The 26,166-nt window shown below is 35.6% G+C and overlaps 1 protein-coding gene across 1 annotated transcript; it reads right to left on the bottom strand.

Annotated features, from left to right (window-relative positions):
• Nucleotides 1-5,892: 5,892 nt before the first annotated feature.
• Nucleotides 5,893-24,806, bottom strand: LOC111048582 (serine/threonine-protein kinase Nek3). The gene is made up of 5 exons (XM_039439350.1): nucleotides 24,717-24,806; nucleotides 19,397-19,800; nucleotides 16,636-16,842; nucleotides 9,379-9,541; nucleotides 5,893-6,429 (listed from the first exon to the last, which is right to left on the bottom strand). Exons 2-5 carry the CDS (start codon nucleotides 19,696-19,698, stop codon nucleotides 6,088-6,090), a joined length of 1,014 nt encoding a protein of 337 aa, XP_039295284.1. The 5' UTR covers nucleotides 19,699-19,800; nucleotides 24,717-24,806; the 3' UTR covers nucleotides 5,893-6,087.
• Between the last annotated feature and the right edge of the window lie 1,360 nt (nucleotides 24,807-26,166).

Raw genomic sequence — 26,166 nt, 5'->3', positions numbered from 1 at the left:
CTCTTTCCATAGTTCGAATATCAACCGAATCTGGCACATTCGCATTTTTCATAAAATCCATGGTTTATCTAATTTTTTTTGTGAAAAATCAAAATCGCTCTAACTTCGTGACCTTATGCTCTTTGATGAGAGGAACATGAATCTGGAATCCGATTTGCAAAATTCCTCACCGTTTGAAAATTTGCAAATTTTACGTTTGAAGCTGCATAACTCACCCTGTATAGTAGCTGGGGGTGCCAAATTTGGCTCAGACATTTCTCAGATAAAGCTTCATCTATGGTGCAAATTTCAGCCAAACCTGAGATACTTTTTTCTTTACTGTTTTAAAACGCACAATGAAACATAAACAATCTATACCATAGGGTTATCTTCTTATGATATATTTTTTCTATGATAATAATCACCATACTAATTACTTGAATAATTCTAACGATTTAAAAGCCGTTTTCACAGTACCAGTTTGAACCAAATGTCGGCTTAATATGAATTAAATCCATGTTAAGTTTGATTGATATTAAAACACACCAGCTGATCCAATTCGGTTTAAGCTTTCAACTGCACTTGGTGGACAAGTAAATATATCTAAATAATATCATTTGAATCTTTCAAATTGAGAAATTTATTAAATAGTTGGATATCAATCATATTTCATAACACAAATTAAGGTACTTATCAGGTAACCGTTTATATTTTCAAAAGGCATAGTCTCTCTGTAACAGTAGACTATATTAATTCAAAACAATCAACTTGGAATTGAAACAAAATGCTAATTAATGAATAGTTATTACTAAACGAAAATCCAAATTAAATGCTGTAAATCACCCCGAATACTTGTGCTACTGCACATATTGACAACAGGGTTAACAGCTGGATGGAAATTCGATGAGAGCTACTATCTAGAAATTATTTGCCAGCCCGGGAATCGAACCCTAATTGCTAGTCAGCGTCAGGTATGCTCACGCTTACACCAAACTGACAATCTCTGGATAGCAGCGCTCATTTTATTCGAAGCCATGCGGCCAGCCAGTCTACAGATGAAAATTCATGAGAAATTGCATTTTATTCAAATGCTAAATAATGAATGATAATTACTAAACAGTAATCCAAATTAAATGCTGTAAATCACCCCGAAGACTTGTGCTACTGCAAATATTGACAACAGGGTTAACAGCTAGATGGGAATTCGATCACAACACCTACACACATAATATCTGAAGAGTCCAAGTCAATAAGTTAGAGAATGATAGTAAGGTATAGCCTGTATGGTTTCAGCTGTTGTAGCTACATATTGGCCCAACGTCGGCCAGCTTCGGCCAGCCCAGCGTAGGCCAACCAAGGCCAGCACTGGCAAACCACCCATCCACACTCTCGCGGTCGTCGTCATTAGTACGCACTTGGGCGATAGTGTGGATGCGACATTATAATTCAATAAAACCACAGATAATTATTGTTAATTTTCTACTTACCAGAGCTGATGCCCAGAATCCGACAGCAAGTAGCCGAATATGGTTAGCAACACCTGGTCGGGCAGTTGGTACTGGAGCGGCCGAGGTTGCCCAACTCATCCAGCATCCACATCCAGTGGTAGTGCGCATGCGCCTTGCATGTTGATCCACCACCACTAGATGTGGATGCCGCCGAGTGATCGTGGTGCGGCGGCGACGACTGCAAATCAAATCAAATCTTCATTTTTCCCAAAAACATAATTACAATAACAATGATTATAAAAAACTAAAATACAATATAAAATGAAAAATGAAATTCCATCAAATAGGATAAATAATATAGATATATTAAACCAAGTCCCTGCAAGGTTTGAAAAAACCTGAGCACAGATGCTGAGTGTTCAATGACTAACAATAATGCAAGAAAATCATAAAGGGATAGCATGCAACTTAGTTATGTTAACTAACATGCATTGAAAATATCGGGAAGAGAAACAGGGGGAGAGGAAGAAGTAGAACCAGGATTTCACTATTTTGAGCACGGATTCTGCTGCTTTCTTAGTATCCTCCCAATTGGCTCCCTTGAATAACAATCAAGTGTCATCGGCAAAAGCGATTGACACTCCATTTTTCAATTCTAACTTGGGAAGATCATTCATGTAGATTAGGAAGAGAATCGGAGACAGGACTGTTCCCTGTGCAAGACTATAATCAAGGCTGGTTTTATTATCAATTTTGAGGATTTGGTATCTATTGTTTAAATAGTTTTTAAATACAATCCGGCCTAAAGCAGCTGCTATGGCTGCGTTGTACTGGTTGTGGGTTCGAATACCGCCAATGGCATGGTTGTTTTAGCATCTTATCACCAATGGCTGAAAAGAAACAATCAAGTGTGGTAAAAATTATAATAGTGAATGAATGAATGATTTGCATCGCGACTGGAATTCCCAAGTTTTAGACATTCCTTCACACACTTTTGTCATACAAAACACATACAAACGGTAGTATATAGTCCAGCCCATATAATAATATTATAGTATACAGTATTAAATATACGAATGGCTTTTTATTAGTGTATAGTTCCTAACGTGTGAATATCCTAAAATTACACAATAGCCACCTGTAACGGCCCACTCCATCACAATTGAAACCTAATTTTTTTCTTTTTTTTTCACTTTTTGTGTAGTTGAGAAGTTGATATTGTGGTAATTATTCATATTGAATGAAAAAGACTAAGAAATTGTCAAAAAACCACTGATTTATTGATAATTAGAAAGACCGGTTTCGGTTATTACACCATTGTCAATCTCTGATAAACTCAGCGAATCCCTGAGTTTATCAGAGATTGACAATGGTGTAATAACCGAAACCGGTCTTTCTAATTATCAATAAATCAGTGGTTTTTTTGACAATTTCTTAGTCTTTTTCATTCAAAATGAAACCTAAATATAAAATTCTACAGATTTTGTTACCATCCTATAATATACTAGTAGTTCTGTGAACAGTAGACCTCACGCAGTATTCTCATCCACAAAATAGCCTACCTGATTGAAACTATAGACCTTATGGAAATACAGCAATAGACTGGCTTCTCCACACATCTGTGTAATCACTTGTCAGCTGATTTATGATGAATAATTCTATAGTCTGATTTCTACTCTAATATTGGCGTATGAAGGAGGCTCATTTTTCCTTTTATATTATCCTTGAAATGCAAAATTTCCAAAAACCTTGTATATACGTCGACGCGCAATTAAAAAAGGAACATACCTGTCAAATTTCATGCTAATCTATGATTACCGTCGCTGTGTGTAACTGGCTATATCCTCCCAAATAATCAATAAAATTAATTTTCTACAAATTTTTAGAAGACTGGTGGAACAGAAACAGCTGACCATAAGATGAGCACACACTACACTGAGGTCCACCAGGACTTCCTATATAGGTAGTATATGGAGGTCCTGGGTCCAAATAATAATGACAGTATTTGATTAACATTGGTGTTGCTGCTATACTTGCTCATCATTTAGGCAGATAGTGCTATCCTTTTCCAGCTCCTCGCCCTTGCCAGATGATTTTTTCTTTCCTTGCTCTATTACCATAGGTAAGGAAAGTAATGCCTTCCGAAAAAAATTAAGGTCCCCCGATTTCTAAATTTCTATATGTTTCAAACTAAAACTATGTACTAAAAGTGTCACTTTTTGAACGCTCTGCTACATAGTGTAAACCTAGCTCAAGCCTGTCAAAGTTGTGTAATTCTGAATAATTAAAGGAATAAATATTTGCTTTTGAATTGCAGCAATTGACATCTATTTTACTTTCCTTGCCCTATTACCATAGGTAAGGAAAGTATTGCTATCCGAAAAAAATTAAGGTACCCCAATTTCTAAATTTCTATACGTTTCAAGGTCCCCTGAGTCCAAAAAAGTGTTTTTTGGGTATTGGTCTGTATGTGTGTGTGTGTATGAGTGTATGTGCGTCTGTGTACACGATATCTCATCTCCCAATTAACGGGAGTGACTTGAAATTTGGAACGTAGGGTCCTTACACTATAAGGATCCGACACGAAAAATTTCGATCAAATGCAATCCAAGATGGCGGCTAAAATGGCGAAAATGTTGTTAAAAACAAAGTTTTTCGCGATTTTCTCGAAAATGGCTCCAACGATTTTGATCAAATTTACACCAAATATATTCATTGATAAGCTCTATCAACTGCCACAAGTCCATATCTGTAAAAAATCTCAGGAGCTCTGCCCCATCTATGCAAAGTTTGATTTTAGATTCCCAATTATCAGGCTTCAGATACAATTTAAACAAAAAAATCAAGTGGAATGATTAAGCATGAAAATCTCTACAATTAATGTCCAGTAACATTTTCACCTAAAATTGAAAATAATCTTGAAATTTGAGAGAATGTGATTATTCAATTGCAAACTGTTGATTCTATTAAATCATTCACTACGAAGAGATAGCATACCTCGTGTGTCTCCAGCGTTATTGTCATGTCACCAGCTGGCTCAGATCTTAGAATAGTAGACTTGAGATGCGCGTGAACACTAGCGTCAGGTGATCAATTTTCATAACGGCAAGGAAAGTTGTGTGAGTGCGCCACACCAGATTTTTCTCACTCTTATAATGATTTCAATTTTAAGTTTAATTGATATTAAACCACACCAGCTGATCCAATTCGGTTTAAACGGCACTTGGTGGTCAAGAAAATAATATTCAAATGTTTCAAATAGAAAAATGTATTACATAATTGGATACCAATCATATTTTATAACACGAATTAAGGTACTTATCAGATATAATCATTTATATTTTCAAAAGTCATAGTCTCTCTGTAGCAGACTAGATTAATTGAGATCAAATTGAAAACATTAATTTAACTTGAAATTAAAACAATGTTGAAATTATTGTTTAGAATAGATAAATTGATAATAGATAACTTGAAATTGAAACAATGTTGAAATTATTGGCTAGAATAGATAAATTGATAATTGATAATAGATAACTTGAAATTGAAACAATGTTGAAATTATTGGCTAGAATAGATAAATTGATAATAGATAACTTGAAATTGAAACAATGTTGAAATTATTGGCTAGAATAGATAAATTGATAATAGATAACTTGAAATTGAAACAATGTTGAAATTATTGGCTAGAATAGATAAAACCGATACAGTAATATGCAACAATATAAATAGAAAAAATAGGATAAATTACAAAACAGTTATTAAAATACAAAGAAAAATAAGTAATAGAATGTGAATATTTTTTCTGTTACAGTTATAGACTGGTTGAAAATAGAAACTATGAATTACAATTTTTATTTTCAATACTTGAAAGGCTACGCCTTTATACTTTGGAGCGGAGCTCAGTTACCCTGATATTAGTTAGCATTATTCTGCTCTAGTTCTGCTCTATCTCACATAGCTATAGTCTACAGATCAGCTATGGCTTTATTCCCTAATCATCTCCTCATTCTTTTCCTCTTCTTTCCTCCTTCTTCTCTTCTACTTCCTATTCTTCTCATTCCTCCTCTTTTTCTTCTTCTTCTTCCTAATCATCTCCTCATTCTTTTCCTCTTCTTTCCTCCTTCTCTCTTCTACTTCCTATTCTTCTCATTCCTCCTCTTTTTCTTCCTAATCATCTCCTCATTCTTTTCCTCTTCTTTCCTCCTTCTTCTCTTCTACTTCCTATTCTTCTCATTCCTCCTCTTTTCTTCCTCTTCTTCCTAATCATCTCCTCATTCTTTCCTCCTTTTTCTTCTTCTTCTTCTTCTTATTCTCTGCTCTTGCTCGATCTCGTTGTAACAAGTCAAATGCGTAAGGTTTGAGGTTTAATAATATACAGAGGTATATTATTATTATTATTATCATCTTCATCTTCTTCTTCTCCTCACTCCTTCTTCTTCTTCTTCTCCTCTTCTTCCTCTTCTCCTCTTCTTCCTCCTTCTCCGTTCTTAGATCTCATTGTGACATTGTCATATCAAAGGCATAAGTTGACATACAGAGTATAGGTATAGGGCAGCAGTCGTAGTAGTTTTTTAATCTTTCTCTTCTTCTTCTTCTTCTTCCTCTTCCTCTTCCTCTTCCTCTTCTCCTTCCTTCTTTATTTTTCTTCTCCTCCTTCCTTCTACTTCTTCCTCTTCTTTTCCTTCTCATTCCTCTTTTCCTTCTGATTCCTCTTCTCCTCCTTCTTCATCTTCTTCTTCTTCATCTTCTCCTCCTCCTCCTGTCTTCTCTTCCGTTCACTGATCTCATTGTGGCATGGACACATCGATGGCATACAAGTTGGCGTAGATGGTATAGGTATAGGGCAGCAGTTGCGGCGTTCGCAAAAGGTCGCTGCGGTCGGCCGCAGATGCGGGTCGCGCGACAACATGAGCCGCACTAGTGGGTCGCAGTGCGGCAGACGAGTAGCGCGATCCAGTCGCTCGCCGAAGCGACTCAGTTCGCGCGAAAGTGCGGCCACAGACTGAAACAAATTAATAACAACATTCAAAATCATTTATTTGCCATAACATTTTATACAAATTGATGAAATAAATACTCAATTACAATATGGTAAAACTTGTGCGCCGGCAGTGAGTTAGAACTATAGTAAGGTCCACGTTATAATGGCAGTGAAGAAAGATAGGAGGACAGCGTTGCCGATCCTCTGTCTTGTCAATGCCTTCTATGGAGGGTAACTTATACCGGTTTATTGATGTAATATTAACGGTTCACTCTCGTTTCAAATAATAAATTATATTTTATCAAGCAAGAAATTATATTTTTCAATGATTTCATAATGAATAATTTCATTATCAAGATAAAATATTTTGTTAATTAATTATATTTACACATTGTTAAAAAGCGATCTGGCAACAGAGCAAAACGAGAAAGAGATAGCGCTATCCGCTTTGTTGAATGATAGACAAGGATAGCAATACAATATCGGTAATTGAACACTGCCATTATAACGTGGACCTCACTAAAGGTATGGTTTAATAGAATTAATTACTTGAAGGTAAATAGCTGAACCAATTTATTGACCGAGCGAAGTAAGGTCTAAGATTCAAGTCGACGGTTTGGCATTTCTCTTAATGTTTAAATGTTTATATGTTGCGCATTTACGGCGAAACGCGGAAATAGATTTTCATGAAATTTGACAGATATGTTCCTTTTTTAATTGCGCGTCGACGTATATACAAGGTTTTTGGAAATTTTGCATTTCAAGGATAATATAAAAGGAAAAAGGAGCCTCCTTCATACGCCAATATTGGAGTAAAAATCAGACTATAGAATTATTCATCATAAATCAGCTGACAAGTGATTACACAGATGTGTGGAGAAGCCAGTCTATTGATGTATGTCCATAAGGTCTATAGTTTCAATCAGGTACTTGTGGATGAGAATACTGCGTGAGGTCTACTGTTCACAGAACTACTAGTATAATGAGGTCCAAGTTTACAGGCAATATCTGATTAGCATTGGACAAAGCAGATATTGACCACAATAACAAATCCACTAAAGTCGAGACCGTATTAGGGTTTTTTCAGACGCCAACCAAATCAGCCAAACTGAAAGCTTCCTGCCCGCCGATTCGTCTGAAAAAAACGCCTATTATGGTCTCGCCCTAATAGACTACAGTAGTCGCTCGGCTAGAATCGGCTATGATGCTCTTCAGAGAACTATAGTGTGGTCCACGTTATAATGGCAGTGAATAAAGATAGAAGAATAGCGATGTCGATTCTCTGCATAATTTAATTATATTTCTACACTATCAAAAAAAAATTGTCATCGTTGTGGACCTAGAAAAGGATAGTACCACCGGCTTTGTCGAATGATAGACAAGGATAGCGAAACCAAAGTTGATCAAATACTGTCATTATAACGTGGGCCTCACTATATCAATATTACCAGTGAGACATTCTTTTCTATTCAAAGCTATGCTGGATTCAGCTGAAAATAATTTAGATATCCAACAGATGAATGAAAGAATAAACCTCAGGAATGCACAGGACATTAAAACCAACATTAGAACATTCCAGACGTCACTTCAAATACATAGCTAAAAAATATTCAATTCACTTCCAGTAAAAACAAGGAAAATAACGTCCCGTCAGTCATTTAGGAAAGAAAAATCAAGAAATTCATATTACAACCAGACATCGCGAATGATTTTTCTAACTAAATTAATATAGGTCTAAATTTACTATAAATTCTACATTACTGATTACTCCACATCAACGTTGCAACAATAATAATTAACTATCATTAAACTCACAAATCCCGTCCGGTAGCCTATGCGTGAACACTAAGACAGTATTACATTTGTCTCTTTCTTCAAAAACGCGTATTCATCTATGGTCTAATTACATCAGCACTTTGAAAAAAAAACGAAACGTTCAACTATGAATTAAATTGAACTAAATAAGAAAAAAACAGCAACCACTCCGTTTATAATTCCAAGTTTTGTGTATGTGTGTTTGTGTGTGCGTGTGAATTTGTGCAAGAATGATTATAAATTGACATATTGATTCATTTCAATATAATATCATATTCAATTATTATGTTCTTCATGATATAATATTTAAATTTGTATATTATTATTTTATTTTAAATTCAAGTGTCCCCACACAGGGTAGCCTATAGGGAACACATATTAGAAATTAGGAAACAATATTCTATTTGCTTTCTGGAATGTATTTGATTGTTTATGTTTTTTTGGAATAAAGAAAGAATCGTGTGGCCGTCGCTTAGGAGTTATTTATTTATCATAAATTTCAAAATGAATCAATAAACTATATACACTGCATTAGTTAAATAAATATACAAAATAAAGTATTAGGAAATAATTTCCCAACAGAGCAAGGTCGGGTTTGGGGAAGGAGCCAGCCGAACTTCGACAAGGAATCAGTGAACATGAAGATAAAAAATGTGTTTAATGACAATAAAGAATTCTATTGTAAAGTGTTTGAAGCATTTATACCGTTGCTACATATTGGCAATGTGTGGTCGGCCAGCGTCGGCCAATGTGTGGATGTGTGGTTTGCCAGCGCTGGCCTGGCCACAGTCATATTAGCCCAACGTCGGCCAGCGTCGGCCAATGTGTGGATGTGTGGTTTGCCAGCACTGGCCTGCCACAGTCTCGAGCTAATAGAGTAGAGCCGTGCCGTAGGCTATCAAGTTTAACAAGTATTGTTATTTATTAAAAATTATTAATTTATTCAAGTGTTGATAAGTGTACAAGTTTTAATTTATTAAAAAGTATTGACATTTTAAGGTTAGTTTTGTTCACTAGACAACACACTTTACCTACGATTCTCAATTGTAGTGAAAACAGTTACTCGACCAAGTAGGTAGAGTAGAGTTAGTATGCCAGTTACTCGACCGCTACCTAGTGGAAACCAGGCTATAAGGATAGTAGACCTAGACTGACCTGAGTGGGAAAAGGATGGTGAAAGGTGATGATGCGATAGAGCAGACAGCCGAGAGCCCAAATGTCACAGCTGGTGGTAGCAGGCAAACCCATGCATTGCTCTGGTGACAAACACTCCACACTCCCCTTCAACTGGCCTCCACTACTGGCTCCACTCACTGACCTACAAATTACAATAGACAATATTTACTTAATTTTTTATTCTTTATTGATTGATACAATGGGTCATATGAATAAAGTTGAGCAAGTGCTCATACTTCTAAAATATTGAGCATATACTTCATTCTCTAGACTATAAATTGCTCATGCTCATCAAAAAATACTTTGAGCATTTGCTGAAAAGTAAAGCTTATGCTCAAAATTGTATGAATAAAAGCATTTGCTCAACTTTTGAAGCAAATGCTTCAAAAAAGGTGAGTCTAGTCTGGAGCAGCTTTTCACCTTTTGCTCATAGTAAAATGGCTCAACTAATTCGTGTGAGAAAGAGGAAACTATACCAGATACGATCACAACCAATAGTTGAGAACTATAAAACTCTTTTCAGATTCAACCATGATATATATCACCATTGTTCCTACAAAAGAATAAATACAAAATATACCTATCCGATATAAACATAGCCATCACAGAATAGGAAATAGGCTTGAATTTTAAAAAACACTTTTGAAGTGAAAATACACTTACTTTTGTAGTGACGATCGTTGTAGATGACAAGCTTGTCATCTGAGTAAATTCCCACAGTCTGATGATGACCAACAACAGGTCGAAACGATCGTCACTACAAAAGTAAGTGTATTTTCACTTCAAAAGTGTTTTTTAAAATTAAAGTTTAATTTTAACAGTGAAAAAGTATGGATATACAACAGAGGAAATAGGCATTTAAGAAGATGAGAGTGTAGACGATTTTAAGAAGGCTGAGATTATAAGATTATGCTGAAGATTATTATAGAGATGACATTTTTCACGCTATTATTTCAAAATTCAGAACTCAACTAACCTTAAACTCAATTCATAGATAGAGATCAGAGCAGACGACCAAGCGGTGTCTATACTTGCATATTTAGCGCTTACAAAGGCGAATCAGCTGATGAAAAATCTTTTAATACGTGAGCATTTGCTCCAGAGTTCAGGAGCATAAGGTAAAGGTTATTCATATAAAAATGAGCAAATGCTTATGCTTCTACCTAATGCTCATAAGCAAAACCTTATGCTCCATGCTCATGAGCATTTATTATGCTCTGTTTTTATTCATATGACCCATTAAGTACATCATCAAAATGGAGAGAAAAATTAAGGTAACCAAAAATAAGGAGCGGCCAAATGTAGACTTGGAAATAGATGGATGATGATTAAGAAAGTGAGTGGCGGTCACAATTTTAAGTAATCTAATTGACCGAGCAAAGTGAGGTCTAAGATTCAAGTCGACGGTTTGGCATTTCTCTTAATGTTTAAATGTTTATATGTTGCGCATTTACGGCGAAACGCGGTAATAGATTTTCATGAAATTTGACAGGTGTGTTCCTTTTTAAATTGCGCGTCGACGTATACACAAGGTTTTTGGAAATTTTGCATTTCGAGGATAATATGAAAGGAAAAAGGAGCCTCCTTCATACGCCAATATTAGAGTAAAAATCAGACTATAGAATTATTCATCATATATCAGCTGTCTAGTGGACTACTAGTAGTTCTGTGAACAGTAGACCTCGCGCTCAGTAAGTTACATTGACCTGTTGTTATGTTTTCTCAAAAATTAATAAATAATTTATCAATTTAAAATGTCTAGAAAAAATCCTAAATAAACATAGAGCTTTCTGTCTTATCGTACCGTGACGTGTCGTCCCGGAATGTGAGTGTGAGCGCTGTTATCAGGTCTGGCCTGAACTGTCTACAACGTTGATGGAAAGACACATTTTCAAGATGTTCGATGTTTTTGAACGGGTAGTATTATAGTCCACTAGACAGCTGATTTATGATGAATAATTCTATAGACTGATTTTTACTCTAATATTAGCGTATGAAGGAGGCTCCTTTTTCCTTTTATATTATCCTTGAAATGCAAAATTTTCATAAACCTTGTATATACGTCGACGCGCAATTTAAAAAGGAACATACCTGTCAAATTTCATGAAAATCTATTACCGCGTTTCGCCGTAAATGCGCAACATATAAACATTAAGAGAAATGCCAAACCGTCGACTTGAATCTTAGACCTCACTTCGCTCGGTCAATAATACTACCCGTTCAAAAACATCGAACATCTTGAAAATGTATCTTTCCATCAATGTTGTATACAGTTGCAGCCAGACCTGATAACAGCGCTCACACTCACATTCCGGGATGACACGTCACGGTACGATAGGACAGAAAGCTCTATGTTTATTTAGGATTTTTTCTAGACATTATAAATTGATAAATTATTTACTAATTTTTGAGAAACATAACAGGTCAATGTAACTTACTGAGTGCAAGGTCTACTGTTCACAGAACTACTAGTTGAATATGGATATCTACCACATCACCTCCATTGGGGAGTCCGATGGTAGCAAGCATTCAAAAGGCACACCAGTGTTTAATGTCAAGTCGGGCCTAGGCCACAAACTCAAGTTCTGTCGTAAATTTGTCAAACTCGATAGATAAGGATGATATAATTACAACACAAAAGAATGATATTTTTACTAGACACAGATAGTGTGGTGCTATACAGAGTGCGGCAGCGAAACTTCCTTTTGTAAATAAAACTCTTTGTATGGATCAGATATTTTGTATTCGTTTTTTGTAATGTAGACACATATATAATAGTTTTGTTTCAATCAGTTTGAAATATCGAATCGGGTAGATGACGTCCCCCATTCTCCATACACTGAGTAAACCTATTTTTGGCGTTTGTCATGACTCCTGCCAGCATTGCAGGCGTTATGTTAGCAATTTCATCCCTGATAATCTATATATATAAAAGCGAAATGGCACTCACTCACTGACTGACTGACTCACTCACTCACTCACTCACTCACTCACTCACTCGCATAACTAAAAATCTACCGGACCAAAAACGTTCAATTTGGTAGGTATGTTCAGTTGGCCCTTTAGAGGCGCACTAAGAAATCTTTTGGCAATATTTCAACTCTAAGGGTTGTTTTAAGGGTTTAAAGTTCGTCTTTTAGCATGTATATTCTTCTTCTCCCAATCTCTTAATTATAAATGAAATTTCCATATCATATGTTACTATAGAACTATAATCTAGATAGAGTACCTCTTCGAAACAGTTGTTAACTGCCAACTAAATTAATAATTTTGTCAGGTTGGCATTAAGTTGAGTTGACTTTGTTAGGTTGGAACCAAGTTGAAGATTCAATGCATTTATCACGGAAAAATTGATTGGGCACTGCTACTTCAATCCTGGGATATTATGTCAGGCTCGCTTCGCTCGCCATATCCGTTTAGCCAGCCGTTTAGTCTGGACCCCCGACTGGATTGTCCTAACATATGATAAAAATGCCCAAATGAAAATGCAGGCGAGCGAAGCGAGCCTGCTGATCTCATTCTTGGACGATCCTGTCGGGGGTCCAGGGGCGGAGCCCCCTGGCTGGACGGATATGGCGAGCGAAGCGAGCCTGACGGCTAGTGGGTCATATGAATAAAGTTGAGCATTTGCTCATACTTCTAAAATATGGAGCATTTGCTTCATTTTCTATGAATAAACGTGAGCAAACCTTTTGCTCATGCTCATCAAAAAATAGTTTGAGCATTTGCTCAAAAGTAAAAGCTTTTGCTCAAAATTGTATGAATAAACTAGAGCATTTGCTCAACTTTTGAAGCAAATGCTTCAAAAAAGGTGAGTCTAGTCTAGAGCAGCTTATCACCTTTTGCTCATAGTAAAATGGCTCAACTAATTCGTATAAGGAAGAGGAAACTATACCAGATACGATCACAACCAATAGTTGAGAGCTATAAAACTCTTTTTAGATTCAACCATGATATATATCACCATTATTCCTACAAAAGCTACCTGTTATAAAGATAGCCATCACAAAATAGGAAATAGGTATTTAAGAAGATGAAAGTGTAGACGATTATAAGAAGGCTATTGATATTATAAGAATATGCTGAAGATTATTATAGAGATGACATTTTTTCACGCTATTATTTCAAAAATCTAAACTCAACTAACCTAAAACTGTATTCATGAATAGAAAACAGAGCAGACGACGCAAACACAAGCGGTGCCCCATGTTTGCATATTTAGCGCTTCCGTGAGCTATAAATACAAATTAAGGCTACAAAAGCGAATCAGCTGATGAAAAATCTTTAAAATACGTGAGCATTTGCTCCAGAGTTCTGAAGCATAAGGTAAGAGTATAAGGTAAAGCTTATTCATATCAAAATGAGCAAATGCTTTTGCTTCTACATTTTGCTCATGAGCAAAACCTTATGCTCAATGCTTTTGCTCATGAGCATTTGCTCTGGTCTTATTCATATGGGCCATTGATTTTCAAAACATGTAGGGACCTTGAACGGTTCAAATAAACTAGGGATTTCACAAACCCCCATAAAAAAATCACAAGGGTTCAAATCGGGAGATCGGGCTGGCCACTCAAAATTGCTCCTAATTGAGATGAGGCGTCCTGGAAAGTGTTCCCTCAATTGAAGTCACGTTCAGAATGCTCCTTCACAATTGCCATCTTGTATGGATGGAAATGAAGATCATCATGAAGAATTCGTCTCACAGAACGATCGGAAAGTCCAAGAGCAGACGCATGCTTGCGCGCAGAACGCTGTGGTGATCTCAACTGCCTCAACGTTCTCAGGTGACCTAATGGACTGAGGGACTTGAGTTTTTCGTCTTGTCGCACTTGCAGTTTGTCTGAACGTAGTGACCCACGTAACAATATTGATTTCTGGTCCGGGAGAGTAGCCAAAGGGGTTAAATTAAAGCGATTTCGTAATGCTGGGTTGTGATCACAGAACATCCGCTCGAAAAATAGGCCTCGCTTCTCATTGCTCCAATGCATGATGGCGAATGAACATGTCGGCAAGAAAACTTTATAGTCTAACCTCTCTAACGAGACCAATTGCGCTCTACTACTGCTCTCTATCAGTTGACTGAATGGCGTTCACTTTAAAAAAGTAAGTTTTGCTGCCGCATCCGGCATTATGTAATGCTACAACAAGTTATGGAATTTCTCCATATTCTAAGGTTTATTTCCTGTTTCGGGAAAGACACGTGCCTGATGTAAAGTCCCTATTTCAGAAAATACCCCTGTCTGATGGGCACTATCCACAATAAAATAGTTATTTGTGCAACTAGTGCGCAAAGTGACAGTTTGCTGCACCGAAAGAAACGTTTACGCCCGAGCCGTAGGCGAGGGCGGAATGGTTTCTTGAGTGCAGCAGAGGAACTTTGCGCACGTATTTCACATTTAATTTTTCCTACAGTTACCATTGAATATGAAAAGTGGGTAATTATGGGTAAATTCCCTGAAATCCATCAAATGTTTTTCTGTGTAATTTTATTATTAATAAAATTGAATAATGTAGTAGTAAATGAATGAAGGCGGCACTCATGTGGTGGCTGTCCTCGTTGTCCTTAATATTATTATAACGTGCACCACAACACTATACCACAGTCATTGGTACCAACTTATTTTTTGTTTTCGTGCACTAATCCTCCATATAACCCACCAACTATTTTGCGTTGCCATGTTGCAAATCTGGAGTGCAGAAAAATTTTTCCCGCACTAGAGCGGAAAAGTGATTCTTTGCGTTCTGTAATCAGTTCAGGAATGGCCACTTTTCAAGGTAACTGTAGAAAAAAAATATTTCATTGGCTGAAGTGAAATAGATGTCAATTCCTGCAATTCATAAGCAAATATCCATTGATTTAATTACTCAGAATTAAACAACTTTCACAGGCTTACGCCCAAAACGGCCCAAATTCTAATTTCAACCACAGTCCAAATGTAGCAATAGTCAGGTCCACGTTATAATGGCAGTGTTTGATTAGCAATGGATTGCTATCCTTGTCTATCATTTAACAAAGCGGATAGCGCTCTCTTTCTTACTTTGCTTTGTAGCCAGATCGTCCTCTAACAATGTAGAATTAATAATGAATTAACAAAATATTCCATCTTAATTATGAAAATTCATTATAAAATTATTGAAAAATATAATTTCTTGCTTAATAAAATATAATATTGATTATTTTAAACGAGAGTGAACCGTTGATATCACATCAATAAACCTGTATCAGTTACCGTCTATAGAAGGCATTGACAAGATAGAGGATCGGCAACGTTGTTCTCCTATCTTTCTCCACTGCCATTATAACGTGGACCTCACTATAGTATAAACTATCCTATTTTCCTTACAGTCAATCTGAGGATTTACTGTGCGATATTTTCCTGTGATGAACCCAACTCGATGTTGGGTTACAACAATAATTAATTATTGGCCGTTGAAATATAGAGAATATTAGCAAATATATTAAAATAAAATTTATAATACAATTTATTTGTATTTAATAATTATTTTTATTAGCAAATAAATAAGCTATGATTAGAATCGCACCCTGACAATATTAAGGTGAAATTGAAAATAAATCGTTAGTTGCACATGCGATTTGTCCATTCAAAACTAGTTTCAATGTTCAGGACTACATCTGCTGTTGCATTTTTTTAGTCTGAGACAGTCTAAAAAAAAGACAACTGAATATTATGCACTGAGTATTGAAACTATAGTCCGTGCAAACCTTTTTTTAATCTGCCACTATTCCTTTCATCTCTAATACCACTTGGTAGACAACCCATACATTTTATTCCTATACAGAGTGTTTAAGAAGTATAGTGTCGAACATTTTAGGGTATTGTTCCTGGATTCCATTTTGAATGTTTACATCGAAATTTTTCATTTTATTTTTTAAAGTTGAGTCTTTATAGCATAAATATTCATGCCAAATTTCATATCAATACAACATTTCGTTCTTGAGATAAAAATTCCTAAGTGAAAGAAACAAAATAACTATAAGGATAACCGCCGAGTTTTGGACACTTTAAATAGGACATTTTTGTAGTCTCCTATCATCCAGGAGCAATACCCTGAAATGTTCGACACTACTTCTGAAACACAAGATGTTTATTGCTTTTCTAGCAAATAAAATTCTTGATTCTTGGTTTGAACAAATTATGTGCGGAGCAAAGATTCCTTTCTCATAAATCACCTCAATAGAAATAATATTGTTGAAACAATTTGGTGAATACTCACTCTTGCAACATTTTGGAAACTCCGAAATCGCACAGCTTGAGATACAAACTGGATTCGCTCGGCCCACAGAGTAACACGTTGCGCGCGCACAGGTCACGATGCACAATATGGCGGCCGTGCAAATAGGCCAGAGCATCGCACAGTTGAGCCAACATTGCCAGCACGGTGTCCTGAGTCAAAGGTCCCATACCATTGCTCACCTCAATTCCTGAATAAATAAATAAATATGTTTTATTGCATACAAAGCTGTACAATTACAGATATTATAGCAAACGCCAATTATAGAAACAAAATCAGAGACAATTAACAATTAGTAAAAAATGTCTGCCGGCCAGATAGCCAAGTTGACTAAGGCGTTGCACCCTTCAGAATCTGGTCGCGGGTTCGAATCCCGCCGATTCTCATCGAATGGGCATGAACGTTTGATCATCTCCATAATTCACCCTTGCACATCCCATTACCCACGCACAAGCAAAAAGCTCATGTGGGCATCATCCGCAATAAAAAAATCTGGTGTGGCGCACTCACACAACTTTCCTTGCCGTTAAGAAAATTGATCACCTGACGCTAGTGTACTCGCGCATCTCAAGTCTACTATTCAAAGATTATGAGACAGCTGGTCTGCTTTCTCTTCTTAGTGAATGATTTAATAGAGCCAACAGTTGCCAACAGTTTGCAATTTAATAATCACATTTTCTCGGATTTCAAGCTTATTTTCAATTCTAGGTGGAAATGTTACTAGACATTAATTGCAGAGATTTACATTCTCAATCTTTTCCACTTGAAATTCCTTGTTTAAATTGTATATGAAGCCTGATAATTGAGAATCTAAAATCAAACTTTTCATAGATGGGCGGAGCTCCTGAAATTCTTACAGATATGGGACTTATTGCAGTTGATAGAGCTTATCGATGACTATTCCAGGTATAACTTTAATCGAAATCGTTGGAGCCGTTTTCGAGAAAATCGCGAAAAACCCTGTTTTTGACAACATTTTCGCCATTTTAGCCGCCATCTTGGATTGCATTTGATCGAAATTGTTCGTGTCGGATCCTTATATTGTAAGGGCCTTACGTTCCAAATTTCAAGTCACTCCGTTAATTGGGAGATGAGATATCGTGTACACAGACGCACATACACTCATACACACACACACATACAGACCAATACCCAAAAACCACTGTTTTGGACTCAGGGGACCTTGAAACGTATAGAAATTTAGAAATTGGGGTACCTTAATTTTTTCGGATAGCAATACTTTCCTTACCTATGGTAATAGGGCAAGGAAAGTAAAATAGATGTCAATTCCTGCAATTCAAAAGCAAATATTCATTCCTTTAATTATTCAGAATTACACAACTTTCACAGGCTTGAGCTAGGTTTACACTATGTAGCAGAGCGTTCAAAAAGTGACACTGGAAATGTGCTATAGGCCTATAGCCCAGCTATATAGCAGAAATTGAGCTATCCAAAGTTTTCGGTAAACATCAAAGAGAATCAGAGCTACATGTAGCTCTGCTATGTCAATTTTTGTCTATAGCAGAGCTAGATGTAGCTGCTCTGTCCTTGAAGGAAAGCTGCCGCAACTGCGGTTTACTGCTGTTTAGTGCCTCCTGTATGCACACCTGATCACCTGATATACTGTACTCATTTATTGTCCGAGTGCTAGTAGGCTACTGCGCATTACAAGCATTCATTTCTGATTTATGATTATATTATTTTGCAGAAATGGAGAGTGAATTTGACTGGAATAAAGACAATATTAGAAGAAAGTTCTCGAAACTACCATCACAACGAATTTCATAAGTCAAATCGTCTCTATCATCCTCATTTAGGTCTTTCAAAAGAGTGGTAGTGACCACTGTATAGTTTTCAAGAACTGTCTTTCTGAATTGAATTGAATTTATTGCCAAAAATCACATACAAATATTTGTAAAATACAATCACTAAAGTATGCAATATACAATTACCTACAAATAGACATTTATTGTAACTTGCACAACAATAATATTATCAATGTAATATTCGGCACTGCCAACATAAGAGTCCTTGTGTGTTGGTAGTGAGTTGCAGTTAACTTATTCTGCTTCAATTCAGGTCAGTAAGAAGATGTATGTATACAAATTGAATTAAATTTGTAGTTCTGCAAGAACTACCTTCTTCTTCGGCATCTGGCTGGGAACTGAACAGTGAACTTTATTCCAAACATCTTGAAGAGCTACATATAGCTCTGCTAGATAGACTTAGCGTTAAAATCTACTCATAGCAGAGCTACATCTAGAAGAGCTATATATAGCTGACAGAGCTATAAGTGGCTCAAATTTTATCTAGCTCTCCAGCTTCATAGTGAAACGTAGCTTTACGCTCAAAACGGTTCCAGTTCTAATTTATACAACAGTCCAAATGTAGCTATAGTGAAGGTCCACGTTATAACGGCAGTGTTTGATTAGCAATGGTATTGCTATCCTTGTCTATCATTCGACAAACTGGATAGCGCTATCTCTTTCTCACTTTGCTCTGTTGCCAGATCGCCTTTTAAAAATGTAGAATAATTAACTAACAAAATAATTATTGAAAAATATAATTTATTACTTAATAAAATATAATATACATCAATAAACCTGTATCAGCTACCGTCTAAAGAAGGCATTGACACGACAGATGATCGGCAACGTTTTTCTCCTATCTTTCTCCACTGCCATTATAGCTTGGACCTCACTATAGTACGTAATCCTTAAGAAGAAAAAATCAGTCAACCTACCCATGTGTGACAGGCTCCGTACTATTACATGTGTTACTAAACTGCTTGTCTTCAGTGCAACCTTCCATACACGTGCTATCAAATTCCATGTCGTTGTTGTTTAGGTTATCGTTGATTTGGTCACTCTGTGTGAAAGGTTCCATACTTTCACGTGTGCCACTAAATAGTGTAGTCTGTGTGAAAGGTCCCATGCTACAACGTTTGTCAATCTTTGCGCTCGGTGTGACAGGTCCCATGCTATTATACGTGTCTCTTCTCCGTTTGAGAAATTGTTCGAGACTACCGCCGCGAGCCCATTCCATGACAATTGCCAGGCGACCCTCAGAGTCCAAAAAATTGTCGAAATATCTGACAATGTGCCGGTGACGCAGTGCAGAAAGAATGGCCACCTCCTTTGCTACAACCTGACAACAAAATCAAATTATTCAGTTTTAAATTGAATAGACAAATTCAGTAATAATGAGTATAAGAGTATTCAATATTGAACAAGTATTAACAGCTCATCAAAAACGTTAGTGAGGTCCAAGTTATAATGGCAGTGGAGAAAGATGCAGAACAACGTTGCCGATCCTCTGTCTTGTCAATGCTTTCTATAGACGGTAGCTGATACAGGTTTATTGTTGTAATATTAACGGTTCATTCTCGTTTAAAATAATCAATTATATTAAGCAAGAAATTATATTTTTCAATAGTTTCATAATGAATTTTCATCATTAAGATGAAATATTTTGTTAATAATTAATTATTAATTCTACATTGTTGAAAGACGATCTGGCAACAAAGCAAAGCAAGAAAGAGATAGTGCTCTCCACTTTTTTGAATGATAGGCAAGGATAGCAACACCAATGTTGATCAAATACTGTCATTATAACGTGCACCTCACTATAGAAAAATTGTGATAAATAAATTCCAGTTACTAAGCACGGTTAAAAAGTTATCAGCATAAAATATGTTAATATTTTTGTAATAGAACAATTTTCAAGTTTCTAAAGCTGAATAACTAGCTCATTTATGAACAAAATTAATACAAACAACACATCAATTTGTGAGAAATTTAATTCTCTACAAAAATTGTCTCCAACAAAATGTACGTACAACGCACCGTTCAAAAGTTATAGTCAAAAAACTGAAGCAACTTCCAATTTTAGTGAGGAAATTCAGTGAATATTCTGGGATTGCCATCCAAGAGTTGGAAACTTGTAAAGAATTGAAATTGAACAGCGCACGACACCTTGCGGTATCCTCTCGAACTACTATAGTGCAAACTTTTCCCGCTAGAGAGCAGACGACAACAGTCCGCCAAATTTAAAAAAGTGATTACAAACTTGTTGATTAGTTTCTCATTGAATAACTCAATTATTAACAATTAAAAACCAAATTTTAGTCAAAAATGATGAAGTATCTACTATAATAGATTGTTTAGAAGGACATATAGTATTTTATGCGCGAATTTAAAGCATTAGAAGCGCAAAATCATCTTAGAAACAAGTATAATCCGTTTGAAAACTATAATAACTTTGTATAAATAAGTTAACAACTAATTTATATGCTAATTTTAACCATTAAAAGCTCAAAATATATTTAGAAAACTAACAAAACCATCTAGGAACCTGATTTTTTTTTAACTGTAATACTTCTACTGTTTATCAAATAGCTATCAAAGCCCCCATCAAACGAGTTCTTGCAAATACGTTCCTTCTTATAACATCAGGACCAAAACTAAACATATGAATGAAAATATAAATCTAAGTACCCTCAACTGTATGATGCCATTATCAAGTGATTGGAAAAAAATAGTATATTTCGCACCTAGGGCCGAAAATGAGACTTTTCCGGCTCGAAATCGGTTTTCAAGTCCGAGGCCGTAGGCCGAGGACTAGAAAAGATTGAGAGCCGGAAAAACATTTCTGCCCATGGTGAGAACGTTATTTTTCGCCACACAGAAAAATAAACAATATAAATATGAGAATAATTGTTTATTAGGCACTTCCGAAAGCAAAACAGGAAGGTCATAGCTCTAGTAAATCTGAGGTAATCTGAATATCAGGAAATTGTCCAAGTAATTTTATTTTTTATTCTGATTTGTCTAAATAACCTAGTAAAAGATTACGTTCAATTATGTAAGAGGTTGAGTTTATACTTTTTATTCTTCCAAATGACAATAAGATGATATTATTATAAATGTTTTGATTCTTGAATAATAAACACAAATGATGAAAAGTTTTTTGATCAGCTGTTTTAGCACACTTGAAATTTGGCCAATCTGAATGTCAACGTCAACAATGATTGTTGTCGTTGACTTCGGAAGTTTAAGTTAGAAGTTCTATCCTACTCTGAAAATCGAATTTGAATAGTTTATAATCAAGTTTATTATCTTATCTGTATTTTATTCATCCAAATAAAATAATAGTATCTTATAATTATTGCAGAATACTTATTCAATTCTAGAAGCATAAACTGATCCCGTTTCATAAACCATTTTGTAAACACGTTCACATCAAATCAGAATCAGCTGACTTCAAGGTTATTTTACAGCCCTAGGGCCGTAAAACTTTTACCGGCCTGGTCAGAAAACAATCATTTTCGGCCTCCATATGACGCACGAAAACCAGCTCATTACATCCAAGTGGGGCGAAAATAAAATTACATTGCAAGCTTCTTCTAAATAAGAAGTCATTCTTCTAAATAATGTCATTTTATTTACTTCCCAATCATTTGCTAATGACATCATATAGCCAAAACATGTTGTGAGTGAATAATTTTAAAAAGGGTAACTTACTTGAATTTCTATATTATTATTTATATTCAAGAGTAGACCTACAGAAAAAAAGATAAACTGAACATGCAATGGTAATATGATTTAGAAAGTAGCTAGTGCTCTATTACCGTATGTATTATATTTTTTGTATTTATTATATTTGTAGGGCCTGATATTATATCAAGTAGATACCAATTTGTACCAACTATAGTGAGGGTCACGTTATAATGGCAGTGTTTGATTTTCAATGGTATTGCTATCATTGTCTATCATTCAACAAAGCGGATAGCGCTATCTCTTTCTCACTTTGTTCTGTTGGCAGATTGTCTTTTAACAATGTAGAATTGATAATTAATTAACAAAACATTTCAACTTAATTATGAAAATTCATTATGAAATTATTGGAAAATAAGATTTCTTGCTTACTAAAATATAATTGATTATTTTAAACGAGATAGAACAGTTAATATTACCTCCATAAACCTGTATCAGCTACCGTCTATAGAAGGCATTGACAAGACAGAGGTTCGGCAACGTTGTTCTCCACTATATTGAGGTCCACGTTATAATGGCAGTGTTTGATTAGATATGGTATTGCTATCCTTCCACTATATTGAGGTCCACGTTATAATGGCAGTGTTTGATTATCAATGGTATTGCTATCATTGTCTATCATTCAACAAAGCGGATAGCGCAATCTCTTTCTCACTTTGTTCTGTTGGCAGATTGTCTTTTAACAATGTAGAATTAATAATTAATTAACAAAACATTTCAACATAATTATGAAAATTCATTATGAAATTATTGGAAAATAAGATTTCTTGCTTACTAAAATATAATTGATTATTTTAAACGAGATAGAACAGTTAATATTACCTCAATAAACCTGTATCAGCTACCGTCTATAGAAGGCATTGACAAGACAGAGGATCGGCAAAGTTGTTCTGCTATCTTTCTCCACTACCATTATAACGTGGACATCACTATAGCTTTTGTGGGAGCACGGAATTGGGAATATCTGGCACTCATATGTACATGACATTTCCAATTCCGTGCTCCCACAAAAGCTATAAATTAATAGTGAGGTCCACGTTATAATAGTAGTGGATAAAGAAAACAGAACAACGTTGCCGAACCTCTGTCTTGTCAATGCCTTCTATAGACGGTAGCTGATACAGGTTTATGGAGGTAATATCAACTGTTCATTCTTGTTTAAAATATTAAATTATATTTTACGAAGCAAGGAAAATTCTTCAGTAATTTTATAATTAATTTTCTTTATTAAAATGAAATATTTTGTTAATTACTAATTCTACATTGTTTAAAGACGATCTGGCAACAGAGCAAAGCAAGAAAGAGATAGCGCTATCAGATTTGTTGGATGATAGACAAGGATAGCAATACCATATCTAATCAAACACTGCCATTATAACGTGGACCTCAATATAGTGGAAGCTTATATTGTTCCTGTTTGTAGGCTACTAACTGCTGAAAATTGGAATTTCTTGAAGAAAAATGCAGCTTCAATTCAAAAAGATCTTCTAAAATTCTTTAAAAAATGGATACAGCTGCTTTGGTTAGTGTTATAAACGTCCATTACACTCATCAAACGTCCATGCCTACAGGCAGGATTCGAACCATGACCAGGAAGGGTGTAACACCTTAGGGCCAGACCTCATTAAGCGTTTTTCCAGGCGCCAACCCAATCAGCCAATCGGAGAGCTTCCTGCCCTTCCGACTCTAACAACGCATGAAAAACACCTCATATGGTCTGGCCCTTAAGCTGGGATCGTACACAACAGTGAACAGTGAATATTTCTAACGAGTTTTAATTGGACTATTTACATTCAGCACGGCCGAGCGAATATGAATAATCCCATTAGAGCTAATTGGAATTAAAAACACTTATTGAAATGGGCTGCTTTTAAATTAATAACACAAATAAAACTTGTAGCACCCTTTATTTATTAAAAAACTTAAAATAGTTGAACGACTAGTTTCGGTTCTAAAACCATCCTCAGGTTCAGGGTGCTACAAGTTTTATTTGTTTTACTAATTGGAATTATATTTGCACTGTCACTCTTATGTGCGAACCGAGCTTAAGTCCTCTCGGCTAGCCTGACCGGCAATTGTAATGATTGTTTTCAAGGCGAAAAGACAAATTCAAAAATGAATAACTAGAAGTTCTGCGAACAGTAGACCTCGCTCATGAATACAACTTTCAATCTAATGAGAAGGGCCAGTACAGTAAGTACAGTAATTGTGAAGATTTAGCCATGTCATCTATTATTTTCTCCATTGAAAGTGCTAGAGACAGTTTGCAGGGAAACCGAACTTATCAAGGAGGTACCTTTATATCGTCTCCATATTTACAATATAATTCTAACGAGTTTTAATTGGACTATTCACATTCAGCACGGCCGAGCGAATATGAATAATCCCATTAGATCTAATTGGAATTATATTTTCATTTCATTGGTGAGTGCTCGGCTAGCAATTATTTGTAATGATTGTTTTTAAGGCGAAAAGACAAAATTTAAATTTGAAAAAGTGAATAATTACCCTGGAGTCTCCTTCATTGATGGGTGTAGTTATCTGTTTCACCACAAGAACTGTATTGTCGGTACGTCTTCTGCATAATTGAACAAGTCTGAAAAGTGACAAAATAATTTTATTAATTGGAATGAACGATCCAAAATAACCATACAGAAAGATATCAACTATCAATAATTATTCAAGTCAATTTTATATTTATTTGAGTCAATTTTAACAAAACATTTGTATGATAATATTGATATTTTTATTGGTGGGGCGTCCCAGAAGATCCCATTACTTATAGTGCATTCACGTTATAAAGTGGGTGGTGCTTGTAGGACGACAGGCTTGCCAATTCTCTGTTACCACCTTACCACCGTCTTCTATTATTATAGTCGATAGCTGTAATAAATTCAAGATATTCCGGTATATCTGATACTAGTAGTTCTGTGAACAGTAGACCTCACGTAGTATTCTCTCTCATCCACAAGTACCTGAACTATAAACCTTATGGAAGTACAGCAATAGACTGGCTTCTCCACACATCTGTGTAATCACTTGTCAGCTGATTTATGATGAATAATTCCAAGTCTGAGTTTTACTCTAATATTGGCGTATGAAGGAGGCTCCTTTTTCCTTTTATATTATCCTTGAAATGCAAATTTTCCAAAAACCTTGTATATACGTCGACGCGCAATTAGAAAAGAAACATTCCTGTCAAATTTCGTGAAAATCTATTACCGCGATTCGCCGTAAATGCGCAACATATAAACATTTAAACGTTAAGAGAAATTTGAAGCCGTCGAATTGAATATTAGACCTCACTTCGCTCGGTCAATAATACCTTCTGAGCTTCATCCATGACCAACAATAATTGTGGGCGTCATAAAACGCAGTACACGTCAATCAAAACAGAACAGAACTATTGAGATGACAGTGATCCAGACCTTTTTCTATAGTGAGGTCCACGTTATAATGACAGTGGAGAAAGATAGAACAACGTTGCCGAACCTCTGTCTTGTTAATGCCTTCTATAGACGCTAGCTGATACAGGTTTATTGATGTAATATTAATTGTTCATTCTCGTTTAAAATAATCAATTATATTTCATTAAGCAAGAAATTATATTTTCCAATAGTTTAATAATGAATATTCATAACTAAGATTGAATATTTTGTTAATTAATGATTAATTCTACATTGTTAAAAGACGATCTGGCAACAGAGCAAAGCGAGGGAGAGATAGCGCTATCCGCTTTGTTGAATGATAGAACAGGATAGCAATACCATTGCTAATCAAACACTGCCATTATAACGTGGACCTCACTATAGTAACTATTCTTCCTAAAGCTTTGTGATGCTGGTACTCACAATGTGACTTGTGATGCTCATAATGGTGGGCCATCTTGAAAAACATGCAAAAATATCTATCTTCAATTGTTTTTTATGTTTGACTAAGTGAACAAACGTTAATAAGT

Source organism: Nilaparvata lugens, chromosome 12 (assembly GCF_014356525.2).
Source record: "Nilaparvata lugens isolate BPH chromosome 12, ASM1435652v1, whole genome shotgun sequence".
In the NCBI taxonomy this organism is placed as follows: domain Eukaryota; kingdom Metazoa; phylum Arthropoda; class Insecta; order Hemiptera; family Delphacidae; genus Nilaparvata; species Nilaparvata lugens.
This window is presented reverse-complemented; position numbering and strand designations above follow the sequence as displayed.